Here is a 22,820-nt window from a genome sequence, read left to right as displayed (position 1 = left end):
TGGGCCTCCTCCAAGACTCGCCCAGGCAGGGCGGCACACCCTTAGGAGGCTATAAGGGCCTCTCCCCCCCGCCCTGCTGCTCACTTGACAAACGCCACTGCAGACCCCACCACAGACCCTGCCACCCGCACCCTTGTCTGCCCAGCCATGGAGGCCATCAAGAAGAAGATGCAAATGCTGAAACTGGACAAGGAGAATGCCATCGACCGGGCCGAGCAGGCTGAGTCGGATAAGAAAGCTGCTGAGGAGAAATGCAAGCAGGTGAGGGGCCACCCATTGGGCCACGCCGTGCAAGGCTCTGGGCTGAGCGTGGGGGTCTCAGAAACCTTGCTACCTGGAAGTTGGCAAGGGGACAGAGGGTGGTAACGCTCCAGCTGAGAAAGAGCGAGGTGGGTCGTTGTTTTCCCTGGGGAGGTCCCTGGGCTGGGAGAGGGAGGGGTGACAGGACCTATCCAACATGGCCAGGGGGAGCCAAGCAAGTGAGAGAGAGATGGGACATGTGTGTGTGCTGGATGTGTGTGTGTGCAAATGTGAGAGTGTGTGTAGGTGTGTTGGAATGAGTGTATCTGTGTGGGGGTGTGTGTACTGGATGGGATGGCAGGGGTATACTGTGGTGTGTGTGTGTGTGTCTACGTGTATTTGTGTGTGTTTGAGCATTTCTGTGTGCACATGTGTTTTGTGTGTGTGTGTGTGTGTGTGTTTCTGCTAGAGAGTGTGGAGGGGTGACAGCGGCTGTGAGAATGAGTGTGTGCAGAGGTATGAGTGTGTGGCTGTTGGAAAGCGGGTGTGAAAGAGTGTGGATGTGTTTGTGAATCCATGTGTGTACATGGTGGTATCAGCGTGGTGTTGTGTGTGTGGGGAGAGGCTGGCTGTGTGCACTTGTGCAAAAGGTGGCATGACTCATGGAATATGCGAGTGTCAGGGTGTTTGTGTGTGTCTTGAGGTGACTATATTGGTGTTGGCCTGTGTGTGCTTGTAGGTGTGTGCTCTTTGGTGTGTGTGTGTGTGCCTGCTGAGGTGAGGGTGGCGGCACAGAGCTGTATGTGTATATGGGTGACCCTGTGCCTATGTGACTGTGAGCCTGTGGGTCCCCACTGGTGACTGCCCTGGGAGGGTGGCCAAGTGTGGGTGTGTGGTGGGGCCAGCTGTGACTGGCTGCAGAGGCAGCTGGGTGAGGGTCTGGAGATTGGGATGAGTGGCGAATCTCATTGAGGCTCTGCCTATCTGGGGTGCTCCTGCTGTCCCTGCCGTAAACCTGGCAGGGCCGCTTGTGGCAGGCAGAGGCCCTGGACACAGAGCTTTAGAGACGAGAGTCTCAGGAGTCTGACAATACGGGGACATTGGGGCGCTAACAGAAGGCCAGTGGCAGAGGTGTGGGCTCGGCATTCCCAAGGCCATGGCTTCGGGCAGAGCAGAAGTCAGTTGTCTGGTTCTGCCAGAGCAGCCAGTGGGAGGAGGGAAGGGGGTCCTGCCCCTTCCATAGTGCCCTGCTCCCCACAGGGCTCATCGATAGCACCCCCCAGGTCAACCATTAAGCCCTTGGTAGCTTTCAGGGTCTCAAATAAGCCCCCGGAGCCGCCCAGGATAGTGACACAATGTGCCCAGCCCTGCCCAGCCTGGGCGCCAGGCCAGCTTGGCAGGTAAAAGCACAAGCTCTGAGCTCAGACTGGCCCCGTTCGCAGCTTGGTCACTGAGCGCCCTGAAACAAACACCTTCACCTCTCTGTGCCTCTGTGGCCTCATGTATGAATTGGGGAAGTGACAGTAGTGCCTCCCTCGCCACCATGAGAGGACTAGAGGTGAATGTGCAGGTGGAGCCCTTGTCCCCACACCTGGCACAAAGTAAGAGCTCCATAAATGACGGGTTTTTTCCTACGCCGTCCTACTTCCCCTTTGGGCTGCCATCCCCCACGTCCTGGGGCTGCCCCGAGTGCCTGTGACACATCCTCATCGGCCAGCTCCACCCCAGTGTTCCCTGGCACATATGCCCCCCCTTCCCTCCCTATGCTCCTCCCTTGCAAACACAGACACCCATCCTATGCTGGCCCTGAGCTGCTGGCTTCCATCCATCATTCAGCCCTCCCCATGAGGGGCTTAGTTAGGGAGTCAGAAAACAGAAACTTGATGGCTCCTATTTTCAGTAAGGTGTGAGTGACTGATGTAGCGTACTCTACCAAGGCAGACACAAGTTCCAAACAGAAGGTTCCCAAAGCCTCCAGCCAACTGGGCAGCCAAGGAAGAAAGGACAGATTCTCGGGGCTTCAGCTGGATTTTCATTCTGTTCTTTTTTTCACACAAAGCCTCCTACTGGGGTGGGTTTCTGCTCAAATCTAGGCTGGATTGTTTTCTAGCTTTGTGACTCAGGGCACGTTGCTGCACAGCCTCTCAGCCCTCAGTGTTCTAATCTGAGGAATGGAGCAAACAATGCCTTCTGATGGCCAGGCATAGGACCCAAGACCCCAGAGGTCCCCAGCAGATGCAGAGCTCCATGGGGCTCATGGCTAGTCCTGCCTGGGAACAGAGGCAGGAGGCGATGAGGGACTGACTCAACTTACCCAGAGTGCCTTGTGCTTCAGAGGAGACCAGAGAGTGTGGGTCTTGGGACCAGCCTGACTCTCAGGGACCCTGTAGCAAGGTCCCGATTCCGGGCCCCATCTGTCCAGTGTGGGAACAGGACTTAGAGATCCACCCTGCCTGTTTCCTGCCCACTCTCCTCCCAGGGCAGTGACATCCGCCACAACTGGTCTTTGACCCCACATCCTGTCTCAGCCCTACCCAAAGCCCCCATTTACAGCGACTAAGTTGTGCAGTCCGTGACCCTCCTAGCTGTTTTACAGGCAGGGAAACTGAGGCCCAGAGAAGGAAGTAGCTTGTCTGAGACACCCCAGAGCCAGGGAAAGGCTCTGCCCACCCAGCAAGGTGTCACACACCAGCACATGCTTCGTGTGTGCAATTCAGAGGGAAAGAAACCAATTTGTGTTAGTCTTATTTATTTTTCATATGGGCTCCAACCACTGAAGGGTTTAGGTTTGTGTCATTGATTCATTCTGAGGACTTCCGTGGTGAGTGTTGGGCCTAGCTCCATGCTGGGCTATGCTGGGGCTTAGCCCCTGGCCCGACTCCCAAGGAGCCCCAGGCTGTGGGAGACAGAGCCAAACATGGAGGGTTACCCCCTGCTATGCCCCCTGCCTCCAGGGTCAGGGCTAGGTGAGGGACGGACAGGGTCTGGAGGGTCCAAGGGGAGTGGCAAGGGCTCTGGCCAGGGCAAACTGCTCAGGGGAGGGGGCACTGGCGGTGGGTGAGGAGGGTCAGTGGGAGGAGGGTATGCTGGGCAGTGGGTATAGCATAGCCAGTGGTCAAGCGAACCAGCTTCAAGTCAGTCTGACAAGGGTTCAAATCTGTATGGCCCGGGGCAAGTCCCTTCCTCATCTGGGGTCTCAGCTTACCCTTCTGTAACATGGGCCTTCAGTAATAGGCTTGGCATGTTCTAAATGCTTCATAGCCCCTGCCCACTTTATTTTAGTCTCCACCCATTGTCCAAACGTTGCCAGAAAATGTTGTCAAAACCCCAATCATCTTTGTACCTCGATGGGGTGCTCATAGACCACTATGTCAAGGCCTCCATTTTGCAGAAGAGGAATTGAGGCTAGGAAAGGGGACAAGGGTCATACAGCTGGGGTTTGGAGTCAGGCTTCTGGGCTCCTTGCCCAGACATCAAGGTCAGGTCCTATAGACCCTGATTTAGGCCTGCTGCTACCCTCTCCCTCCGCAAACCCCCCACCCACTTCGCATTCCCCAGCTCAGTGTGGGACACTCAGGAGCCCCTGGATGGGAGACTGGGTGATATAACCTTGGGACAGGGGCCCTTCTAAGAATTTGCACTTTTAAGAACACACACACACACACACACACACATTTTGCACATCATCTCAGGGGTGACCTAGATCAGATTCCAGCTTGATCTAGAAGCCGTAGGCACAGTCGCTTTTATAACATACCCTCTTTGGGAAGGGAGAGAAGTAAGTCAGAGAGGGATGCAGGAAAGCAGGCCTGGCAGGAGGGCCTGTTTAGAAGTGGGTTCGATTCTGTGCTGTGTGACCTGGGGAAAGTTGGTCTATCTCTCTGGGCTTCCTGCTATGAAGAGGAAACAGGAGGATGAAGCGGGGCCAAGTGGGGGCTGCCTGCCCACCCTGGGAGCATGGACAGGATCAGGGCTCAAACCACCAAAGACATACGAATAAGTCAGATCAAAGCATGAGTTGGACTGACCACCCCAGCCCAGAATGAGAGGCAAGGGAGGGAGGTGCAAACTGTATGTGGCAGAGAAGGCTTCCTGAGCTGACCCTTGACTGATGTGCTGGGGAGCAATAAAGATGGGGAGGTGAAGGGGTGTGTGGTTTGTATCCCATAGACCTGAGCTTCTCAAATTGGGAATGCAAAAAGTGGGGCAAGACTCTCAGGATAAACAAAGATGACTCAAAATTTGGGAAAAGTAGGGGACATTTTTATTAAAATGAATACAAGCCAGATGTCCAAGAATTTAAAAGACTTAACCTGAGCCTCAGAAGAAAGTGGCCTTGGACGGGTAGCTCTCTTTTAGCCAAGCCCCCAAAGTCCAGGAACACTGGGGGTCTGAGTCCTTTAATCTTTCAGGGTATTTTTGTGAGATAGTCTGAGAACTACTCTCTTGGGCAATGGGAAGCCATAGCATGTTCTAGGCAGGGGGAGGACAAACATACACTTGGAAAGGTTCTCTGGCTGCCAGTGTGTGTGTGTGGGGAGGGGCGCAGAACTAGAGGGGGATAGCCTGGGGGCAGAGGGATGGTCTAAGCCTAGAGTATGAGACTCCCCCCTTTTAGTTTAACCCAGATCACCGGGAGGCTGCGCCCCTGAAACTGGGATGCAAAACTGAATGTGTGTTTCTGAGAAACATGTCAGGACTCGTTTCCCCAAAGCTGTGCCCTACTCCCCAAGAGTATTGGGGGACCTTCAGAAAAATAAGCACAGCTCGTCCCAGGACTATGTAAGGATGTGAAAACCATATTAACAGGTAGTAATTGAGTGGTGCAGTGTTGTTATTCCTGTCTTATAGGTGAGGAAACAGGCCGAGAGACAGAGGACCCCTGTGAATGCGGGGGGCGCCCCTGCACCACGAGGACGTGGCCTCCAGACTGACGCGTTCCCCCCCTCCCCCCGTATCCCCAGGTGGAGGAGGAGCTGACGCACCTCCAGAAGAAACTGAAGGGGACGGAGGATGAGCTGGACAAATACTCTGAGGACCTGAAGGACGCGCAGGAGAAGCTAGAGCTGACTGAGAAGAAGGCCTCAGACGTACGTGCGCTGGAATGCGGGAGCCCGCGGCGGGGTCCGGCAGAAGCCTCGGGGAGGGAGGGAGGAAGAGGAGAAGGAGGAGAAGGAGGCGGTGCCTCCCGGCGCTTTCTCCAAATAAGTCCCGAAAAGGGGCACTTTCCAGCAGCTGCGGCCAGCGGTGCCGACGTCAGGCCCTCCCCCAGCGGTGCTGACGTCGGCGGCCGGGCCCGGTGACCTCATCGCCCCGACGGCGGCCGGGCCGGGGGCGGGGAGGGGCGGGGGCGGCCCCGGCGCAGGCAAAGGCTCGGGGGCCGGGGCGCGGCTGCTGCAGCTCTCGCCGGAGCCGAGTCCAGCCGAGCCCAGCGCCCGCTGCGTGCGCCCCCGCGCCTCTGCGCCATGGCCGGCCTCAACTCCCTGGAGGCGGTGAAACGCAAGATCCAGGCGCTGCAGCAGCAGGCGGACGAGGCGGAGGACCGCGCGCAGGGCCTGCAGCGGGAGCTGGACGGCGAGCGCGAGCGGCGCGAGAAAGTGAGAGCCGCGCCCTGGACCCTCGCCCTGGCCCCGCGCGCCCCTCCGGCCTGGCATGACCCCCGGGCCCGCGCGCCCCCGCCCTGCGCGCCCTCCTTTCTTTCCTTCTCTCCGCGCGGGTCGCTTCCCGCGCTCCCGCTCGCCGCCGCCGCTGTCCACCCCCCATTAGCCCGCCTTCGCGCCCTTGGGCCCTACCGCACCCGATCGCGGGCCCGCACCCCCCTCCGGCTCCGGGCCGGTTTCTGAGACCCCTTCCTCCACAGCTCTCCTCCTTCTCGGGTCTGGGACGGGGGAGGGGGTATCGCAGCCGGGTCGGGCGGGGCCAGCTGAGCGGGAAATGGGGGGATGGGGCAGAGGGGTTGGCGATTCCGGAGGGGGTATGGGGTAGGGGGCACCGCACAGCTACCGACTCGAGGCTGGCGCCGGGGTCCGGAGCCGGGAGGACCTGCGGCTGCACCTAGGAGCGGGGAGTGAGAGGTGGAAACGAGCATCCATTGTCTAGGGTTGAACTGGCCGACTTGACTTGGTGCGGGGGAGGGGGGTTGCGTCGCACTTTCTCGCCTCTTCTGCGGCTTCCCGGCTCGCTAAACTTTCCCAGCTGTTCCCAGGGGCGCGGCGGCGACGTGTCTGCTCCCGGCAAGGGGCGGAAGTTCAACCCTGCGCCGCCGGCCTTAAGCTTCCCAGCTGGTCCTACGGGAACCAGGGCCGCGAAAGGGACCCCGCCTTCCTCCAGGAGACCCTCGGAGTGTTAGCACGGGTCCCTCGATCCCCCCGGATCGCTGTGTGCCTTCTCTGCACGTCTCGGGGGCTGAATGAGAAGGGGGCCTCGTTGCCCTCTCTCCATTCCCTGACTGTCCGTGGGGATGGGACAGATGGTGGCAACCTCTGGGGCTGGGGAGAGATCTGGATTGGTACTTAACCCCTAGGAGGAGTCTCCCCATCTGTAAAGTAGGGGTGATAATAATGGCCACTCTAGGATAGCTAGGAGGCTTCCAGGAGTAATACCTCCCGTCATGGCATTTGGCAAATAGTAGTGTTCGATTTTATTTAATGGGGGTAAGGGGGACAAACACATAAGGCTGATTTGCATCCCAGGGGTCTCTGTTCTGGGAGCATGGCAGGGAAGCAGCCATCCAGTGGGGCTTCAAAATGGAGGTTGAGCAGAGTCTTATGGAATAAAGTAGAGTTTTCTAGGACAGGACACTTGGTTGTACGAAGACTCAAAGGCAAGAAAGTTGGGGGAGAGGGTAGGAGCCTAGGGATCCTGAAAGCTGGGTGGGGACCCCAGAAATGAAGAAGATGCCCGGCCAGGTGGAATTGCCATGGGTATGGACAGGTCTGGCCCCACTTTGGGTTTGGCCCAAGTCACAGCCTTTAATTCTGTAAGGGCTGCTCTGACCCCCATGTAAGCCTCCAACAGTAGCTGGTTTGGCCTCTTTCGCGCACGTAACCCTCCCTCTGATCTCATCCCAAGTCATCTCACTGGAGGACAATTACTTCTGCTTAAAAATGGCCCTCAGCCGTGAGCCAAGACAGGAGTGGGATAATCCAGTTGGGAGGAGAGTGTTTTTGGAAAGTTGCAGACTTCTTAAAAAAAAGTTTGCTTTTCAAAGTATGCTTCTCTTGATTAGGAGGGAGAAAGCCTGAAGAAAGTTCCCGGGCAAAGGAATGGAGCCCAGAGGGGAGGAGGGAAACCCTTTCTCAGTCCCTTGTAGAGAAGGCCAAGAGCGGCGTGTGGCAGACTTCTGGGGCTGCCTCCGACAGCTGGTTTCATTTAGATTTTTGTGTGATTAACCGACATCTTCCTGTTCCTTTGCCACATGTATCTAGCAAGCCTCTTTTACCTTATAAGGGAAATCCTTTGTAGAGTGTAGAAGCTTTGATTGCAGGAAGGGGTGGAGCCCAGAATGACTAGCAGTGACTAGCAGTTTTTCAAAAGTATATATATATATATGTCATAGATGAATGCATCTCAGAGCTCTTTCGATTCAAGATAGCTGAAAATGTGCCCAAAGAGTGGTTGTCAGGACTCAGACTCCCCCACATAAAAGCTGCTCACTTTCTTTTTCTTGAAAAAGCTATCTCCTAAATCAAGCACCTCTGTATGGTCTTAAAAATCAATTCCTTGACTGCTGACAGGTGTGGAGTTTCTTGTTGGGGTGATGAAAATATTCTGGAATTGGTGGTGTTGGTTGCACAATTTTGTGAATGTACTTTAAAAACATTGGGGAGAAATTCAGTTCCTGCCCCAGTTGCTGGAGTAGAGTTTAGATTCATGTAATTTAAAAAGAATAAAAGGCACTCATTGGAAGGAGTGGGTGATGTTTCTTAAAAGAGTTCGTCAGTGGTTTTTAGTGGATTTTTTCAAACTGGTGTTTCAGAGGAGGCTGCCATAAGAAACACTTGTGGGAGCTTCCCCATCTGCTGCTAGGATTCAAGCTGAGAAAAGTTGCCTGATTCTCTGTATTTTTCAGCAACTCTGACCTCATTCTATTCTTTTTTTTTTTTTCTGTGTAAAAGAGCAGAAGGAGCAGTTTCCCACTTTTACAGCCTGCTCCCATTCAGAGATTTTTTTTTTTTTGACTTGAAGAAGCCCGTGTAGTTTTACGTGGGCCTTCACTTCTCCCCTTGGTTCACCCATTCTCAATATGAATGTGCCTGGCCTCCAAGCCCTGCAGGATTCAGGGCGCAGGTTCAGCGAGGGAAGAGCCCTGGGCTGGGGCACAAGAGGCCATTCCTTACCAACTCTGACACTGAACAGGACTACTTCGCCTTACTGGGCCTCAGTTTGCCCATCTGTAAATGGGTGGGATATGAGAGGATTAAATGAGGCGAAATCCTGGCCATAAGAGCTGCTCTTTAGTGGGACTTCCACGTGCCAGGTGCAACACCTCACCATTCAATGACAGTCCTCGCAGTGGTGTGGGTGTAAAATAACCAGGACAGGGAAGCTTAGCGTGGTGAAACAACCAGCCCAGCGTCACATGGCTACAAACTGACAAAGCAAGCCAGCTTTGATTCTGGAGTTTTTGCTTTTATGCACCACATTATCGTCCTGGAAAAGCCAGTAACACTGTTCAGACATCTCATGCCTGTAACCAAGATTTGTTTCTTATATCTTTCTGTCTCATCATCTCTTGGCCAAACTTTGTTAAGTATGGGGGTTCCATTTGGGCTGCTTCCTTCCCCCAGTGTACGGCCACCATTTCACTGAAGGTTCCATATTCTTGGCATTTAGCTTGCCAATGAGGTGACTGGGAGGAGACCTCATTATGTGACAGGGTAAGCCGGGTCACCGGTGGCCTTGTTCTCTAGGAATCCATGCAAGGAGAGGTCAGCACCGTCCTTTCAGCATACGGTGTACTTGTCTGTCTTCCATGTTGATTTGACTTCCCATCCTGTACTGGGACACATCATTGAGTGGCAGGTGTTCACTTGACGTTTTGGGGGATGATCATACAGAAATTCACATTCTCCAAAAAAGAGTGTGAATTTTTTACTGCCTAGATTCCTGGGTGGGCTCTGGCAGGGGAGTCGTGTTAGCTGAAGGGGAGGGCAGCGTGTGAATGGGGGACTTCCGCCACTGGCTGGCCTGTTACCTCCTAACCTGGTTTCACCTCTGACCTCCTCAGGCTGAAGGGGATGTGGCAGCTCTCAATCGACGCATCCAGCTTGTTGAGGAGGAGTTGGACAGGGCTCAAGAACGACTGGCCACAGCCCTGCAGAAGCTGGAGGAGGCAGAAAAGGCTGCTGATGAGAGCGAGAGGTAAGGATGCTTCGAACCTAGTGGTATTGGTGATGACTTCTGGGAAATGGGGCTCTAACTGGGTGGCTGACCTCGCATAGCTGTGGTGAGACGACGTGGAATGAACATGTACACATGCAGACAATGTGTGACAGCACCTTATAAACTGTCCCACTGTGTGTAGAGAGGTGTTTGTCGTTGTGGTGGTGATGGAGAAAAACTCCCACCAGGCAGAGGAAGGCAGAAAATATGGGCAAATAAAACTGCAAGTGTGACTTGCAGAGCCTGAAAGCCACTGTGCATCTCATCCATGTTTTCAAGACATCAACTTCCGGGGTGATGTGAGACGGGGGCAGATAAAAACTGGGAATGGGCCATCTGCGTAGATGATTGTTAACAGTGCTGTTGGGCAGGCTTTGGGCAACAGAACAGTGACAGCAGTATGTCAGGGACATGTGCAAACTGACCCCATTGATGTACTTGCAGCTGACGGTGCCCCTTACTTGTGTGGCATGAATGCTGCATTTTGGGCCTCCAGCAAGGTGCTCCATCCTCGGGAGCATGACAGTTCTCTGAAACAGTTCTCTCACATTGTGATTCACAGAAGCAGCCATCTCCATGTGGTGGAAATGGGTTCCTTGTGTGGCAACAGTGTGGGTCAGGCTGGTGGTCATTGCATGTCTGCCACACGATCCCACCGGCAATCTCACTTGACCCATCCCATCATGGTTGTCCAGGATGAACTCCAAAGGATTCATTCCTGATTGTGCTGTGGTGACTGCAAACCAGAGATTAAAAACCAACTGGGAAATCTTGGAGATTGACTCTGGGAGTTGCCCAAGCAGGAAATTTCTTCTCATGCAGTAGAACAGCCTGTGCCGAGGGCACAGACCCCAGGGCAGGCTCTTAGTAGAGGGAGAGAGGGCAGCCACAGGGGAGTGTGAAGGATCCCGTGACACGGTGCTTGTGGCGGGGTTAGCTGCTGCCCCTGTGCACTGTCAGACTAGCCTGGCCAGATGTCTCACTTCCAGGATGGCCCCAGGGCAAACCCCAAAAGCCTGGGAAGGCCCCTCACTGGTATAATGTCACCAGAAGCTTTTGGTGACACTGTTGTTGGCGGCTGATTATTATTATTATTATTTTTTTTTTTTTGGTAAAAGGAATTCTATACCAAGGAGCTGGAGAATCTAGGTTCACGTGCTTCCACGTACTACGTGGCCTTGGGCAGATCACTGATTTCTCCAGGGCCACAGAGGGTTTTCTAAGCTTGCTCACCTGCTGATTTTGAGGCCTTGTACAGGTGCACAGGGTGTTGTGACAGTCAGTTGAGAATGATAGTGACAGCCCGCATGGAAATATTTACTAGACGACAGAAGTATGTGGCCCTCTGCTCTGGGCAGGCACAACACACATCGATACGTTATCCTGGGTCAGCCTCTTCAGAGGTACTGATCCGACCTGGTCCTCTCCAAGCAGTGCAGGCCAGAGTGAGCGCATCTCATGGTCAGCCAGCTGAGTGGTGCCCGACTTCGGATGGATCCACTGCAGGGTCTCCTCCTCCCTCACCTTGTAGGTACCTGTGTCTTACCTGGGCTTTCCACAGCAATTCACATGGTTTTGGTGGTCACTCACTCCTGTTTTTGAAACTTTCCAGTGGTTCCCTGTCCCTTCAGCATAAAACCCTTAGCATGTTATTCAAGTACCTTGCCTGCGGTCTGGCCACCCTGACCTCCTGCCACGTTGTGTCATTCCTCTGGGGCTTTTTTTGTGTAGCTTCCTCACTGAAGAATAACTTTTCCCTTGTTCACTTGTGGCCTCTCTTTTGGAAAGTCTTCCGTGACACATGCACACCCCCTCCCCCACTGCAGCAGAATTCATCTTTCCCATAGCCAAGATGGCCCAGACCTCTAATCACATGGTAGTAACAATTGGAGTACAAGTACACCATTACTACCGTGTTTCCCCGAAAGTAAGACCTAGCCGGACGATTAGCTCTAATGCATCTTTTGGAGCAAAAGTTAACATAAGACCCAGTGTTATGTTATATTAGACCTGGTGTTATATTATAGTAAAATAAGACCGAGTCTTGTATTAATGTTTGCTCCAAAAGACGCATTAGAGCTGATTGTCCGGCTAGGTCTTATTTTCGGGGAAACACGGTCGTTAGAAGTGGTATAGAATGGAAACCGGGCTCTGGAGCCAGACCCCCAGGTTTGGGTCCCAGCTCTGCACTTACTGTGTATGTAACCTTGACCTGCTCACTCAGCCTGTCTGTGAAATGGGGTCCGTGTACCTACTAACTACTTCATGGGGCGTTTGTGAAGTGTGAGGCACTTAGAGCAGTGCATGTGGGCAGCTCCACACTTTCCTCTTTGGAGTCTGGTTCCCGGCAGATGTCCGGGACATTTTTTAGATGCGCAGGTGTGTGATGAGGCGATGCTGTGTACGTAACAACCAGGTTACTCCTTGTAGAGGAATGAAGGTGATAGAAAACCGGGCCATGAAAGATGAGGAGAAGATGGAGATCCAGGAGTTGCAGCTCAAAGAGGCTAAGCACATTGCAGAGGAGGCCGACCGAAAATACGAGGAGGTGAGTGGGGCTGTCAGATGGCGGCAGCAGCAGGAAGTGGGGAGGAAATGGACGTGTGATAGGGAGACCCCAGGGCCGCCCAAAGGAAGCTCCCGGTTAGGTCAGCTGGCCATCTGCATCCACATCTGTTTTTCCAGAGACGCCATTTGGCTGGGAACTTGATCTTCCACAATGCCAAAAGGTCCTGGGGAATTCTGTGACGCTTGTCTGACTTGGTGGGGAAACCAACTGACCAGATCGCTTTTTGTCCTGCAGCTGTGTGTTTCAGCGCAGTTTGGCTAAAATTGGGAATCGTGGTCCCCGGCCGTGGGTCTTGCCAATAAGAGCTCAGTCCCCCGCCTGCCTGCCTCCATAGTCTCAGCTCTTCCTTCCTCTCTCCTGTCTGCCTCACTCCTGGGGCCCAAGAGAGAGAGGTTAGGTGTCGTCCAGGACTGAGGGCAAGCAGCAGCAGAAAGCCCCACGCTGGTAGACAGTCTGAGCACGGCCTTGCTGTCTGTACCGGGAGGGCATCCAACTAGAGGTGGCTGTTGCGGGTCAGTCTCTGACCATCCTTTCTGTCTCTGCAGGTAGCTCGTAAGTTGGTCATCCTGGAGGGCGAGCTGGAGAGGGCGGAGGAGCGTGCCGAGGTGTCTGAACTGTGAGTGGCAGAACAAGACTGAGCGGCCCAGCTCAGCTCCTGGGGCGGGCGGGAGGCAGTTGGTTGACACCAACCAGGGCCTCTGTTCAAGCGGATGGGCATCTGGGACTCATTGCTCGGTCCCTCCTCTTGGCCTCTGGGGCTGACAAAGAGAGATGGTGACTGTCCTTGCTGCGCACATGTTGACTCTTCCCACCAAGGTATTGGGAAGTAAGAGGGAGACAGCTGGTAGCAGAGAAGCCCAGAAGTCTCATTCTCCCAGAGAGGGTATCTCAGGAGGCTGTGCCCTCTTAACAGAAAGCTGACCATGGAAGGCAGACTGCTCCCCACCCACATACCCCTCCCCCCCCAGTGTTTAAATGCTTTGCTCCTGATGTCATTATTTGGCCATGACACGTTTCTGGGGTAGGGGGTGGGGTGAGAAGCCTGACCAGAATCCCACAAGCTCCAGAAAAACAAAACTCCTCTCCCCTGGGCCCTCCAGTGCCATGGAGCATCCCGCATCCCACAGCACTGAGAGGCATCCAGTTTCGCAAATCCATTCGGAGCTTGCTTCCTGGAGTGTCCGGTGTAAACTCTGGTTGCAGTCTCCCAGCCTCCTGCTCTCCATTTCATTGCTGCACCTTCCGGAGTTCAGAGTCGGCCTCATCAATCATAGATTCCGCAAGTCCCTGTTGCCTCAGACTTGGCAGGAGCCCAGGAGCATTCTACAAACCTTCCAAATATCCTCAGCCCGCCTGCCGCGCCTTCGCCTGGCACGATAGGGTTTTGATAAGTACACAGCGCTCAGCTCAGAAAAGGCCATTAACATTCCCCCCCCACCCCACCCCCACCCCCGCATTCCTTGTGGGGGCCCCAGGCAGTGTCGTGCCCTTCTTTGGAAAACTGCTTTTAGGGGAATCGCCTGCTGTAAGGGAGGATAAGACACAAGCATCCTTTGTCTTTGTGCAGAAAATGTGGTGATCTGGAAGAAGAACTCAAGAATGTCACTAACAACCTGAAGTCGCTGGAGGCTGCCTCTGAAAAGGTTGGTTGGCTTGAGTTGGAGGGTGATTGGCTAGACTTGCTTCATTTCTTCCCCCAGGGTACACAGGAGCAGGCTGTGGTGTTCAGCCTCAGTAGCTTTGGTCCCCAGCAGCTGGGTTTTCCCCCACAGAAATAGGTATTCGGTGGATTTCCCTCTTCTGTGGGGTCTTAGCACCGTCTTTGATCTCCACTTCGTATGAGGGTGAAGGTGGAATGTGAGATTGGTGCCTAGTCAGGCTCCTCTTGGGGACATCTGAGCTCAATACTAGAAGTACAGAGCCCTGCTCTCACTTGAATCCCCTGGTTCTGCCAGAAATACCTGCTTGAAGATCATGCAGCAGATATCAGAGGTGGACTCGGGCTTTTTAGTTTGAAACAGTACCCAGAGCAGTCACTACAGGATAGAGTCACATTAGGAGTCTTCCGTGGCTCACCCCGCCGAATTCTCCATCCTCATCGCTTCCTCACGCCCCCCCCCAGTTGCATTGAACTTCGGTTTCCCAAACATTCCGTGTTCTCTCGTCACCTCCAGTTCTTTGAACCTGCTGTCCACTGTAGCCTGGAGTGACCTTTCCTTTTCTCTTTGTTTGATAAACTCCTATTCATGTTTTAGGCCTCAGCGTAACCCTTTTGCTGCAATGCTTGGATGTATCCGAATGAGTATATCTGAAATTTTTATACATAAAAATAATGTCATTTATGTACAAAGCAGCTCAAATCGTTGTTATTAAATGCATAAAATAGTCAAAATATCAACTTTTTGTTTTTTTGTGGATTTCTGACACATTTTGGGGAAAAAACTTTGAAATCAATTAACGCAACAAAATTCAATAGCACTTCTGCTGAGAAGCCTTCCCTGATTGCTCATCTAGGTTAGGCGTTTCTCGGCTGTGTAACCCCACCTATGTCTTTTCCTATCATGATGGTTGATGACATTTATCATGATTACTCAATTGCATGTCTTTCTTGCTAGATAGTACACTTTAAGGACAGGGTCCATATCTGACTGTTAAGAGATGTATCATTAATCCTAGCCTTGTGCCTGGCTTATATTTGATACTAGAATATTTGATGAATAAATACGGTCCAGGTGTTCCCACGGTACCATATGGCCTCTGCTCCTGTGAGAGCTCAGAGCTGAGTGGAAGAGACTGACAAGAGAACAAGGTGCTTTGGGACTTCAACAGGGGGACCTTGGAAAGCTGGGAAAGGTGTCACGAGGCAGTGACCTTTAAAAAGGCCTGATGATGGCCAGGAGCTCAAATTCCAGGGTCAAGTTCCAGCCGAGGCTGGGTCACTTGATAGCCATGTGACCCTAAACACGTTTCCTGACTCTTTACTCATCTGTAAAATGGGATTGAGGGTCTCTCTAGCAACATAGCGAGCAGTTGATAAATGTCAGCTCATATTAATCCAACGTAAGCCTTGAAAGACATACGTAATTTCTTTTTTAAATAACATTTATTAAAACAGTACGAAATCATTTTTTATTTCGTGAAGAAAAATTTTTTTATTAGTTCAGGTGACACGTAATCCTGACAGGGAGTAATGGGGAAAGGAACATTCTGTCTTGGAGGACCCCAACACAGACAAGGGCTGGGAGACCAGAGGGTACACAGAATCTATTGATGTGACTTGGGGAAGTTGGCAGGAAATGGGGTGGAAGCATGGATGGGGAGGACCTTGAGTAGCATGTATTTCCATTCAATCGGCCCACCTACCTCACACTTTTATCTCAAGTTATCCACTCAGGCCTTTGGATCAGTACCGTCTCAGAGGGATCACCCAAAGAGTCTGAGTTTTGCACACATTTCTTCTGCCTGGAAAGGTGCCTGCCTCTACTTTGCTTCTTAGGCGTGTTCAAGCACACGCTTTTCTCCAAGGAGCAGGGAACCGGTGTTCTTTGATGCTTTGCTTTTGTCTCCTTTTTCTAAAAGCAGTGTTTTGGTTTCTCCCACAGTATTCTGAAAAGGAGGATAAATATGAAGAAGAAATTAAACTTCTGTCTGACAAACTGAAAGAGGTGAGTGATCACACCCAGCTGGTCAGGTTTCTCCTGGGGCTGGTCTTGAAGCAATCACAGCGACTCCTGTCTTTTTCTTTAGGCTGAGACCCGTGCTGAATTTGCAGAGAGAACGGTTGCAAAACTGGAAAAGACGATTGACGACCTGGAAGGTATGAAATTACCATGAATTATGTTTGCTCTGCCTCCCCTGTCCGACACATCCACAGAGAGTTGCAGGAGATGTGTGTAGAGGCTGGGTTCGGCTTTGTTTGCCTTAGGATAGTAAAGTGCGTCGTGACGTCATACCTGGAAGTCTGGAGCACTGGAATTGGATAGTGCAAATCAGACTCAGACTTGGGTTGCTATTTTTTGAGAAGTAAACTGACTCTGGTTAATTAGCTCCACGTGTGAGTACAGAGACAAATATGGCTGATTTAAAAAAAAAATCTTTAGAATTGCCTTCTATTTTCCTCATTTCTGAGAGATGCCTTGCATTTTTTAGATGCCTTGCATTTTTTACAGAAGCTCTCTCCCAGAGACCTCAGAGCTTATCACCAGATGAGAAAACGGAAATATAGAGAATGTAGAGACTAAATAAAGACTCCAGTCTGCAAGCCTGGTGCCCACTGAGCCCAGAATTTCTTGTAGAGTTCCAACTTTTTATAAAAATTCTGTCCCGTTTATCTTCATAAAATAATTCGGGAATTGCAGATCTTGGGTTTCATACGGAATCTCTCAAGCTGCCTATTCCACCCAGAAAGGGTGCAAAACTCTCAGATGACTTGTCCCGTGTTTGGTTTGGGAAGTGAGGTTTCCATATAAGGGGAATGCCCCTGGTCCACAGTATGACCTTTGAACCAGGTGACATCATTGAAAATCCGAAACAACGCAGGGTAGGAAACTGGTTAGGAAAAGCTCTGTGCATTTCCTGCCGCCATTCCTAAAGGTTCATTATGGCTAATCCCCTGTAGAACCTCAAACCACTTAGAAATCACTGTCGATCTTTTGTTTTCTCATTTGTTTTCGATAGGATACAGCTTCCTCTTAGTTCATGCTTTGTTTTCTCACTTTCTTTTCTTCCTTTCATTGCTCATCTGTGGCACACCATTCCGACCCTCGTGTTCTGTCCCCTGTACCTCTTCTTCCGAACTCTCCCTGGGACCTCTGCCCTCTAGACGAGCTGTACGCTCAGAAGCTCAAGTACAAGGCTATCAGCGAAGAGCTAGACCATGCTCTCAACGACATGACCTCTCTCTGAGAGGCAGCAGGGGTGCTGCCCTCTGCCCTAGCAATACTGAAGTCTGCCTTCTCACTGTGGTGCCTACGTTCCCTGGGCTTCTAGAAGCTCCTGTTTCCTGCCTCCTGGTTCGATCCTTCCAGCTGCCTTCTGCTGTGTCTGTGACCAAAATAAAAACAGGCGGTCCTCATCTTCATGTCCTCTCATTCTCATTTTCCCCACTTGCCGCTTTTGAGCCCTAGTAGCAATGATGCCCTTGACAGTGGCTGCAATAGAAAGTGGGTGGTTCAAATGGAGAGCTCGTTTCAGAAAGAAAATTATGCCCACGTGATTCTTTTCTGATGATGTGAAAACAAAAGCTAATTTGGCACTAGCTCTCAGACGCAGGGCTAGCTAACTATATATGACACCAGTAGTGGGTTTTCCTTAAATAGGAATTGTTTTGAGTGCATACTCACTCACCTTCTTAAGCAGCTTCATAGCATTGGCAGAACTCGCAGAAACCAGCAGGTTTGTGTCAAAAGAAAGCTACCCTTGAATGGGGTTTGCTCTACGGATTCAAACAGCGGCAGTGGCATTTTGGTCTCTTGAGTCCTCTTTTTCTCCATTTGTTTCTTTGTGTTACACTCTGAGAATGGTGCCTGGGGTTCCCTATGTCTTCACTGTTCATGAAACATCTATCCACCTCTCAGTCCTGAGAGGACGTTCACTCATGAAGCTCATCTCTCTATACCGTGGCCTTAGAAAACTACCCTACACAGAATTAAAGAGCATTAGCTGGAAAGGGAGTGGAAGCTGCTGGAATGCCAGAGAAAGGAGGCGAGGTGATCCTTTCCTGAGTTCCAGTTGCCTGAGACGCTAAACGAACATTTACCTCCCCTCATACTTGAAATTAACTAGTACCGGGAGCCTTGCTTTGGTTGAGAAAAAGCCCATAAAGTTAGCCTGTGGGTGTTTAAAAGTCATGGTTATAGTGACCAAAAGCTCATAGGTTTTTCCAAGAGAGTCCAAATTTTAAACAATCTATCCAGTCTTCCCCTGCGCCCCACCACGGCCACCCCAGATTGTCCCAGAAACACTGACATGTTGATGTCCAAGCCACGCCTTCCAGACTGCCCCTTAAACCTGAAAATGGCATGAAAATCTCCAGTTAGAATCATCAATTTTGGGTCCCTATAGCTTTTCATTCCTTATCCTGTAATTTTTTATTCAGGTGGGGACCTATGTCCCGATTCTTTTTTATATTCATTGCTCCAAAATACACCTCCTCTAAACCACCAAGACCCTTCCACACGCAGCCTCTCCCTGTTCCTAACCGCCACCCACTGGGAACTTTGCACACACCGCTCCCTTCACACATTGCCATGCATCCATCCCTGGAAATATTACAGACTGTGTGGGGGTGGATGTTTTCTGTTCACTCTATGTATTCGTTCCTGGTATTTTTCCAGACATTTGTATAGCCTCCACTCTTTGAAAAATAACTGTAGCCCTGCCGCTCCAGTCATTCTGCGTAACTAAGCACCTAAGTAGAACTTGATTGACAAGAGATTTGGGCAATGGGGATCTACTATGACCTCTTGACAGTCCATGGGTCTGTCACGATTCTCAAGGGCAAATAACACTTTCAGGGCAAGTTATTTTATCTCAGACCTAATAACAAAGTAGATGCCAGGAATCTAGTGGCAAGGTGAGGTCAGGATGTGTGGTTGGGATATCTGAGTTTAGATTCTAGCTCTTCCCCATAAGCTGTGTGTCCTTGAACAAGCCATTTAGCTGCAAAATAAAGGTGGCATCTCAGCTATTGCACAGATTAAATGAGATAGTGGAGAAATTGGCTCACACAGTAGTAGGCACTCAATGACCATATGTCTTTCCAGACTGAACAGGCCTGGGTCACTGTTCTCTCTGATGGAATCCTCCCAGATTAGAGTGGCTTGATTTTCTTTTTTTTTAAGTGCCTCATCAAATAAAAGGTTCAGTAGTTGGAGTCGAAAGGCTGCTCTCTTATGCAGTCACTTTTTTTCTTTCTGAAAATTTCCAAGCTGATCCTATCACATTTTATAAGACAATTTGCTTCCCTCCAGTATTTTAATGAGCCTTGGCCTAGTCTCTTATCGGCCATCACTCATGGCAAACCAGTTCTCCCTTGTGCTCTGTCATGCATAGCTCTGAATGGCATCTTACTTTTTTTGTTTGTTTGTTTCATCAGCTCAATCATTTAATAACATACCTATAGTCTGGCTTAAATCTCAGTCATGTTGCGTTTACCTGGGGTCTGACTACATTGCTATGGACACAGACACGGTAACACAATTACGCCTGAGATTTCAACAGCCATTCCCAGAAGCACCAAAGGAAAGATGGGTTACAGGATTATATTTTCCTCCCCAAAGCTCAGGGACTAATTAGCTGGCACTAAGGAGAAACTATATTAAGTCACCCATATCTAGGACTAAAATCTTATGTTTGTGTAGCACTTCATAAGTCCTGAAGCATTTCTCATTCTCATAATAACCCCCATACCACACGTTGGTATTGTTACTGCCATTTGACAGATGAGGAAACTGAGACCTAGAAAGGTTCAATGGCTTACTTCAGTAGCACAGCTGGGGCTTAAATCTAGGTGTTCTGTCTCTAAAACCAGTATTGCCAGATTTAGCAGATTAAAATATAGGACGCCTGCTTAAATTTGAATTTCAGATAGGCACTGAATAATTTTTTGGCTTATCTCATGCAGCGTTTGGGATATATCTGCCATACTTAAATTTTATTTATCTGAAATTCAAATTTAATGAACACCCTGTATTTTATCCTGCTATCCTATCTGACTCCCAAATTTTATACTTGATCTCTAGTATTCCATCATGTTCTATTACAATTAAGATGCAAAGTACTTTCTCTGCTATGACTTTTGCTCTGGCAGTGAGGAGTTTAGAAAACTTTTTTGCCCTTTAACAAATGTGCTTATTAATTTATTTTTCTCCCACTCTTTTATTTAATTCTCACCAGAAAAACTTGCCCAGGCCAAAGAAGAGAATGTGGGCTTACATCAGACACTGGATCAGACACTAAATGAACTTAATTGTATATAACCAAAACAGAAGAGTTGTTCCAACAGAAGCTCCAGACCTCCGTGTCTTTCTCTTCTCTTGTAAGAAGTTTCTTTTGTTACTGCATCTGCGCTTTGCTGGAAATGTCAAGCAAATTATGAATACGTGACCAAATATTTTGTATCAGAGAAGCTTTGAGCACCAGTTAAATCTAATTCCTTTTTTTTTTTTTTTTCCAAATGGCACCAGCTTTTTCAGCTCTATTTTTATTCTTAAATTGCATTTATCACTAAGGTAGGCAGGGTGTTTCCTATTGAACATAGTCTCTTAAGACTGAGGGCATTTGGTTCCTGGGAGATTAGACAACACCACAGTTTCAAAACACAGACTCCAATATCTGGTCACTGGTCAATTTAAAAGGTTAAAGAATAGAACCTCTGAGCCACCAGTGGACACACTACAGGAGGCCAGGGACCATCACATAAAAATGGGTGGGGGTTTTCCATCCAGAGCAAAAGGAGGGCGGTGCTATTGTGGGAAGTCATAAACCACAGATAGATTAACCTACTCACCCTGGCTTTTTTCCACATTCTACCATGCAGAACATCTGAGCAGTCAGCATGAGAATGCTGGGGAAATAGTCATAATACTCTGATAAGAAGCCACCCACTCAGCAGGAATGAATATGGTAGAATTTAGTCCTGTTCATGGGAGCTATATCAAAAAGACTGGTCACCATCAATAATTTAGCAAAAGCATTTTTCTATTAATAAATATTGGTCAGAAAAGGCCTCTCTGGCAGCAGAGATAAAGTAACTGGCCTAACTTCATCTCCTCTGTACTTTAGGGAATGGTACATTGAAGATTTAGGTGTCTAAGATTTTAATTCCTTCTTAGGACCAAGTTAATAAAAGACCAGGAAACTCCTGATTAAACTGGATATGGAGTATTTTGTAGACAGGGCTGCACATGTTAGCTTTGTTATTTCTCGCTTTCTCGGTTAACATCTCAGAGCTGAAACATTCCATATTCCCCAGCAGTGGGGGGGGGGGGGGGGCCAGTTTACAATTTTGACTAAAAATCACCCTGCTTCTAGCTTATCCGACTCCTCTGCCCCTCACTCCTATTTATTACACATCACACTACCCAGGAGATACACTAGCAAATTGTGCAATTGAATAGAACCCACACTTTTCATTTAGATTCTTGCAGCTGTATCATATGTAATACGTAGTATCACTTTTTCTACATTTTGGTCAAATAAATTTTTACAGAAACTATAATTTGTGTGACTTTTAGAATGCGTGGAGACATAGAAGGCATTTTGGTTCATTGAATGAATGGGATGCGGAGATAACTGTGCCACAAACTTAGCAAATTTTATTTGGCTTTATACCACAACTTCATGATGTGAGGATTATGACCTCTTTATTACAGGTGAGAACACTTTGCCTCAGTAACTCAAAAGCTCCTGTCCTTTGTTATTCCCCGGTCCTGCTGAGCCAGGCTGTGAAGAATGAGTAAGGTTTTAATAGATGAGATAGGAGCAGGAAAGATGGTCCCTGTTGCTTGAGTCAGGAAAGCATAGGCCTGCCTGGGTAAGGTCTTCTGTGTGTTGTGTATATAAAGGAAAGAAATCCACGTTGATGAGAACCTAATTTGGTCAGGAGTAGAAAGCCCCTGACATTGGGAAAACCCACTTAGCATTCATTTTCAGGAAGGGCTCTTCATAGAATGGAGGAAACTAGTGGCAGGAAAACCAGTGAGGAAGATGTTTCCATTAATCCAGGGAAGCGTTGGCTGTGGAATCAGAAGGAAGAAGTGATCTGCAGGAAGTAATCTTAAGATTTAGCTGACTGGATGGTAGAGAACTTAAAAGTGTCAAAGGTGACTGCAGTTTCACTACCTGAATTGCTTTGGTATTTGCCTCAAGATCTGATATTGGGACAGGCGGGTAGGGAATCAAAAAGAGAAATGAAAACATTGATGAGAAATGAAAGCCTTGAAAACATTGCTGCAGTATGCAAACAATTTTTTTGTTACCAAGTACAACTGAAAACATTTCCTGCTATTCAACATTTAGCTGACACTGAGCTCGTTTAGATGGCGGTTGAGAATGTCAAAATATAATTTAAGTGCCTTACCATCATTACTACGGTTGAAGTTCTTTCTCCCTCCTACCCACCTCCTTGGGCTGTAATCTAATCTCAGGAAATTGTTTTAGTCATCCTTGTGCCTCGGCTCTTAACACAAATATTCAGTGTTTATTTAACTGACCTGTCTGGGCTCTTTTGGAGTTCCCAGGCCCATGAAGTGTGGGTGGAACACCAGATGAGGTTAGGACTGGGTTGTGAGGACTTTATCCTGCCCATAGACCATGGATGGATAGTGGGTGTTTTAGAATGGGCACACTGCAGGGTAGAATCTGGATTAGAGAATGATCGGGGAGACCATTGGAGAGATGTGATGATCTCATGGGTGATGGAAATAGAAAAGCAAGATCCAAGAGCTATTTAGAACCTCCTTGAGAACCAGGATGTGAGGGATGAAAGAAAAGGCTCAAACTTATTATATTCAGTAAGAAGGTAATGCGGGACAAGCTAGTGTGAGTAGAAGACGTCAAGCTCAGTTGTGGATATGATGAATTTGAAGTCTCTTTTACAAATCCAAAGGCAGATGTCAAGAAAGTT

The 22,820-nt window shown here is 49.8% G+C and overlaps 1 protein-coding gene across 4 annotated transcripts; it reads left to right on the top strand.

Annotated features, from left to right (window-relative positions):
- Window positions 1–65: 65 nt before the first annotated feature.
- On the top strand, window positions 66–21,413 carry TPM4 (tropomyosin 4). 4 transcript variants are annotated; one of them, XM_019737003.2, is made up of 9 exons: window positions 66–261; window positions 5,205–5,330; window positions 9,470–9,603; window positions 12,055–12,172; window positions 12,739–12,809; window positions 13,761–13,836; window positions 15,796–15,858; window positions 15,941–16,010; window positions 17,016–17,267. In XM_019737003.2, the coding sequence occupies exons 1-9, from the start codon at window positions 148–150 to the stop codon at window positions 17,096–17,098; spliced, it is 855 nt and encodes a 284-aa protein (XP_019592562.1). In that variant the 5' UTR covers window positions 66–147; the 3' UTR covers window positions 17,099–17,267. The 4 variants fall into 4 exon arrangements, with proteins under 4 accessions (XP_019592562.1, XP_019592561.1, XP_019592563.1 ...); XM_019737002.2 differs by lacking the exon at window positions 17,016–17,267 and adding an exon at window positions 20,090–21,413 and having other exon boundaries at window positions 68–261; XM_019737004.2 differs by lacking the exons at window positions 66–261; window positions 5,205–5,330; window positions 17,016–17,267 and adding exons at window positions 5,563–5,837; window positions 20,090–21,413.
- The last annotated feature ends 1,407 nt before the right edge of the window (window positions 21,414–22,820 follow it).

Source organism: Rhinolophus sinicus, linkage group LG07, assembly GCF_036562045.2.
Source record: "Rhinolophus sinicus isolate RSC01 linkage group LG07, ASM3656204v1, whole genome shotgun sequence".
Taxonomy (NCBI): Eukaryota; Metazoa; Chordata; class Mammalia; order Chiroptera; family Rhinolophidae; genus Rhinolophus; species Rhinolophus sinicus.
Note: the sequence above shows the minus strand (reverse complement) of the source record. Positions and strands in the feature narration are given on the sequence as shown.